General features: G+C 47.1%; 5 protein-coding genes across 14 annotated transcripts in view; 1 reads left to right on the top strand and 4 right to left on the bottom strand.

Annotated features, from left to right (window-relative positions):
• LOC127000719 (histone H2B-like) overlaps positions 1 to 186 on the top strand; it is an 829-nt gene extending 643 nt beyond the window's left edge. The window contains exon 1 of the mRNA XM_050864741.1: positions 1 to 186. This exon is cut by the window's left edge and continues 643 nt beyond it. Within this exon, the coding sequence (XP_050720698.1) occupies positions 1 to 131 (131 nt within the window). The 3' untranslated portion in view covers positions 132 to 186.
• Positions 1 to 5,000, bottom strand: part of LOC127000727 (histone H2A-like) — a 31,031-nt gene that overhangs the window by 1,662 nt on the left and 24,369 nt on the right. The gene's annotated exons all lie outside the window — the stretch shown is intronic.
• The window catches only part of LOC127000731 (histone H2A-like), a 17,143-nt gene that overhangs the window by 1,662 nt on the left and 10,481 nt on the right, over positions 1 to 5,000 (bottom strand). The window lies entirely within an intron of this gene.
• LOC127000729 (histone H2A-like) overlaps positions 1 to 5,000 on the bottom strand; it is a 16,704-nt gene that overhangs the window by 9,142 nt on the left and 2,562 nt on the right. The window lies entirely within an intron of this gene.
• LOC127000721 (histone H3-like) lies at positions 765 to 2,078 on the bottom strand. Its single transcript, XM_050864742.1, has one exon. It carries the CDS (start codon positions 1,386 to 1,388, stop codon positions 831 to 833), a length of 558 nt encoding a protein of 185 aa, XP_050720699.1. The 5' UTR covers positions 1,389 to 2,078; the 3' UTR covers positions 765 to 830.

Here is a 5,000-nt window from a genome sequence, read left to right as displayed (position 1 = left end):
ACAACAAGCGCTCCACCATCACCAGTCGGGAGATCCAGACGGCCGTCCGTCTCCTCCTGCCCGGTGAGCTGGCCAAGCACGCCGTGTCCGAAGGCACCAAGGCCGTCACCAAGTACACCTCCTCCAAATAAGCAACCCACCAACTTGCTTGCACTGGAAAAGAACCGGCTCCATCGGAGCCACAAACTATTTCCCGAAAGAGAACGAAGACGGTTAGTCCCTCCCGCGCTCTCTCTCTCTCTCTCTCTCTCTCTCTCTCTCTCTCTCTCTCTCTCTCTCTCTCTCTCTCTCTCTCTCTCTCTCTCTCTCTCTCTCTCTCTCACTCACTCACTGAGCTGACCCACCAAGGGATGCATGGCATCGATAAGCGGACCGAGTCCCGCCAGTGCTCGCCAAACCGCGACCAAGGCTTGAAATCGCCAATGCTTCTCTCGGTCGTTTGTGGTTAGGTGCAGGGGATCGCGATGAGCGATATATGCGTATACATAGCAGCCGTCATCAGTAGTTAGTGATTCCGCCCCTCCGTTTATATTTATTTACTTGTTCTGGTAATTCCTGTCTTCCTGCCTGCATGTAGTCCCCACATATTCCCTACTCGTGCACCCGCCAGTTGAAATAAGTTAAGAGAGAAATCAAAGCCCCCCAATCAATTGATATGAGATTATGAAGCAGAAGGATATGTGGGAAAGGCAACAAGCCAGTGATCCTCCTCCTCCCCCCCTGCCCGCCCCAGTGTCTGTCTAAACTCTCTCCCGGAAAGTGACTTTGGCCCTGAAAAGGGCCTAGATATAGTGTGAGCAGATTGTAGTACTCAGACGGGCAACGCCCGCTTAGGCACGCTCGCCGCGAATGCGACGGGCCAGCTGGATGTCCTTTGGCATGATGGTGACACGCTTGGCGTGGATGGCGCAGAGGTTGGTGTCCTCGAAGAGACCGACGAGGTAGGCCTCGGAGGCTTCCTGCAGAGCCATGACGGCAGAGGACTGGAAGCGGAGATCGGTCTTGAAATCCTGGGCGATCTCGCGCACCAGACGCTGGAAGGGCAGCTTCCTGATGAGGAGCTCGGTGCTCTTCTGGTAGCGGCGGATCTCACGGAGGGCCACGGTCCCGGGCCTGTAGCGGTGAGGCTTCTTGACTCCTCCGGTGGCCGGGGCCGACTTGCGAGCGGCCTTGGTGGCCAGCTGCTTGCGGGGCGCCTTGCCACCGGTGGATTTCCTGGCAGTCTGCTTGGTACGGGCCATGGCTACGGACGAACAGAACAGTTGAGTCTGCCAGCCGTTTCTGGTTTTTATAGTTTTGGCGGCCGGGGGAGGAGCGGTGGTCCGCCGCGTCCTGCGCGTGCGCCGCCTCCTAGTCCCGCGCTTGCCCGCCCCCGTCAGGCAGTGCATCTATCTAGCCCTATTGGAGGAATTTAGGGGTCTCTTGGAGCTGTCTGCATATGCTAGAGCCTAGTACCGTGTGGAGGCTCACCCAACGTCACTGGGCCGTCCGGAAGTAGACGGCAGGAGCCAGCCTATCGCCCAAAGACCCACCACCGCCGCCTCTGGCTCTGCATATATAGAGCGAACGCTGGGGCAGCCCAACACTCACTCCACTGTTGAGCTACCCACCTGAACCATGACTGGCCGCGGCAAGGGAGGCAAGGGACTCGGAAAGGGAGGCGCCAAGCGTCACCGCAAGGTTCTTCGGGACAACATCCAGGGCATCACCAAGCCGGCCATCCGTCGTCTGGCGCGCCGTGGCGGTGTGAAGCGCATCTCCGGGCTCATCTACGAAGAGACCCGTGGTGTGCTCAAGGTGTTCCTGGAGAACGTCATCAGGGATGCCGTCACCTACACTGAGCACGCCAAGCGCAAGACCGTCACCGCCATGGACGTGGTGTACGCCCTCAAACGCCAGGGCCGCACCCTGTACGGCTTCGGTGGTTAATGCCGCTGCCTGAGCGAGCCCGACCTAACCCACCCACCCCGGACCTCTTTGAGGTCCACATTCTTATTCACTAAGAGAATAGTAGCACACTTTTTACTTCAGTTATATTTTCTTTCTTTCTTTCTTTCTGTTTCCTCCCTCCCTCCCTCCCTCCCTCCCTCCCCCCTGCCTAATGATGGTTCACACCTCCGCCCACTGCTCCCCATCCACCTCATTTGACACTAGTTTGTTTGTTTCCTCAATCCCATCTTTTCCCTCCCTCCCTCCTGCCTAATGATGGTTCACACCTCCGCCCACTGCTCCCCATCCACCTCATTTGCCACTAGGAAGCTCCAATTTGTTTGTTTCAGTTCTTACAGAAACATCATTTTGCCATAATTTCCCCTGTCCCTGTCAATTCTTTGTAAAATCAGTAACAGGATATTTATGAAAAGAGAGAGAGAGAGAGAGAGAGAGAGAGAGAGAGAGAGAGAGAGAGAGAGAGAGAGAGAGAGAGAGAGAGAAAACTATATTGGAAAATATATAGACAAAACAAAGCGACGTCTGGACGGGAAGAGGAAAAGAAAGAGAGGAAGAATGACATAGAAAGGTTAAGAAAGAAAGAGAAAGAAAAAAAGGAGGAGAAAAAGAGAAAGAAAGCAATAATGAGAAAGACGGCAAATATATAGACAGAGAGAAAGAAGCCTCCCCTTCTTGATCCACTCCTTCTATTGTCTCTTGGAATGTGCAGGAGTGTATAGGAAAGCAAGGGTAGGGTTAGAGGGTGAGGGACAGGCTCAGAGCGACCTTTGAAAGGGAAAGGCTGAGGAAGTGGGAATCTCCCTCTCCCTCCTCCTCCTCCTCCTCCTCCTCCTCCTCCTCCTCCTTCTTCTTCTTCTTCTTCTTCTTCTTCTTCTTCTTCTTCTTCTTCTTCTTCTTCTTCTTCTTCTTCTTCTTCTTCTTCTTCTTCTTCTTCTTCTTCTTCTTCTTCTTCTTCTTGTTTCTCGTTGTCGTCCTCATCATAACGTTGCGCCCTCTCTTACTGGACCCGCTTTTTCAGATACGTTGAACCAGCCCCGCCACCGAGTAGCCCGCCGGAACCCTGGGCAAGCGTCTACATGCCCAACAGTAGACAGGTGGATGACTAAAAAGCTGCAAATACGTTTCTATGAAAGTAGGTGTGCCGGCATGTAAATAGGTGTGCCTGCCTGCCTGCCTGCCTGCCTGCCTGCCTGCCTGCCTGCCTGCCTGCCTGCCAATTAAAGCGAACGGGCTAGCTAACAGACAAACACAAAACTAGCTAGCTAACAAACTAAAAGACAAACTAGCTAGCTAGCAAACAAACAAACAAACAAACAAACAAACTCACTAGCTAGCTAGCAAACAAACAAACAAGGTAGCTAGCTAGCAAAAAAACAAAATAACAAGCTAACTAGCAAACAAACAAACAAACAAACTAACTAGCTAGCTAGCAAGCAAGCAAGCAAGCAAACAAGTTAGCTAGCTAGCAAACAAACAAACAAACAAACAAACTAACTAACTAACTAACTAACTAACTAACTAACTAACTAACTAACTAACTAACAAACAAACGAGGTAGCTAGCTAGCAAACAAACAAAATAACAAGCTAACTAGCAAACAAACAAACAAACAAACTAACTAACTAACTAACTAACTAACTAACTAACTAACTAACAAACAAACAAACAAACAAACAAACAAACAAACAAACAAACAAACAAACAAACAAACAAACAAACTCACTAGCTAGCTAGCTAGCAAGCAAGCAAACAAGCTAGCTAGCAAACAAACAAACAAACAAACAAACAAACAAACTAACTAACTAACTAACTAACTAACTAACTAACTAACTAACTAACTAACTAACTAACTAACTAACTAACTAACTAACTAACTAACAAACAAGGTAGCTAGCTAGCAAACAAACAAAATAACAAGCTAACTAGCAAACAAACAAACAAACAAACAAACAAACAAACTAACTAACTAACTAACTAGCTAGCTAACTAGCAAAAAAGCTAATTAGGGAGCTAGCTCGTTTGTTTGTTGCAAGCTAACTTGTTAGTTAGTTTTGTTGTGGGAGTTTTGTTCTTAGTTTGTTGAGGTTTGTAATGCGTGTTGGCTTTCCTTTTTGGGGGGGGGTTTGCTTGGGATGGAGTATTGCGATTTCTTTTTACATATGTTAGATGACTGTCTCTTTTTAGTGATTCTGAAAGTCCTTTAGCGAAAATAATCACTTGGATTATAGTGTCTTTCCTGCAATATTTGCCTGTGCAATGGAATAAGTATTATTTCATCTATCACTGAAATAGCTGGATGTTAATACAAAAATATTGCCATACTCAACTCCTAATACCTCCCCAATTGTTTTTTTTTTTTTTTTTAATGCAAGACCATAGGTAATAGTAGCTGTATCTACAAAACGATTGGTAATAGGATTATCTGTTACTCAAGCAAATGGTACAAATAAATCATTCTCCTTGAACAAGTTTGTTTTTACATCCTGTGCATATGGGAGGAAAAATGAAATCTAATAGCGCTTTTATCAACTCTTTCATAGTTACTCAAATATTCTAATACCTACAACCAGAACAGATATATTTTCATTATTGTATGTGAGAGGTATAGAGGGAAGTAATTGCTTGTTAAGGCTTTTATTCGAAGAATCTACCTCAAAAAAGTCTAGAAAGTTCAGAGTTAAAAGTGTAATGATTACCGAAGTAGAAAAATCATATAAGATCTCTATTCATAACTCCCGTAACACCTACTATACATTTCAGCGGCAGACAAACGCTGTTTTTCGCAAATATCTCCTAAACGAATCTTTGGATCAGTATGATATTTCAGCACACTACCTATAATACCCGGACCTAATTTATGGCTAACCTACCACATTACTATATGTCTTATGTGACGAGTTTACTTGTGAAAAATAACACAAACCCGACGAGTCATGTTGACGCATTCGAAGGAAAGTGTGCCCCCCCCCCCTGCACCCTCCCAAACTATTCCTAGCCACAACTACTCCCCCTTCTCGCTCTCGTTATCCCTCCTCTTCTCCCCCTAACTT

The sequence above is a fragment of the Eriocheir sinensis genome, chromosome 19 (assembly GCF_024679095.1).
Source record: "Eriocheir sinensis breed Jianghai 21 chromosome 19, ASM2467909v1, whole genome shotgun sequence".
NCBI lineage: Eukaryota > Metazoa > Arthropoda > Malacostraca > Decapoda > Varunidae > Eriocheir > Eriocheir sinensis.
The sequence above is the reverse complement of the archived record's forward strand: the minus strand, read 5'-3'. Positions and strand labels throughout refer to the sequence as shown.

What these genes read in the sequence shown, in the direction of transcription:
- LOC127000721 (XM_050864742.1), bottom strand. Translation starts at nt 1,388, where the DNA reads ATGCACTGCCTGACGGGGGCGGGCAAGCGCGGGACTAGGAGGCGGCGC.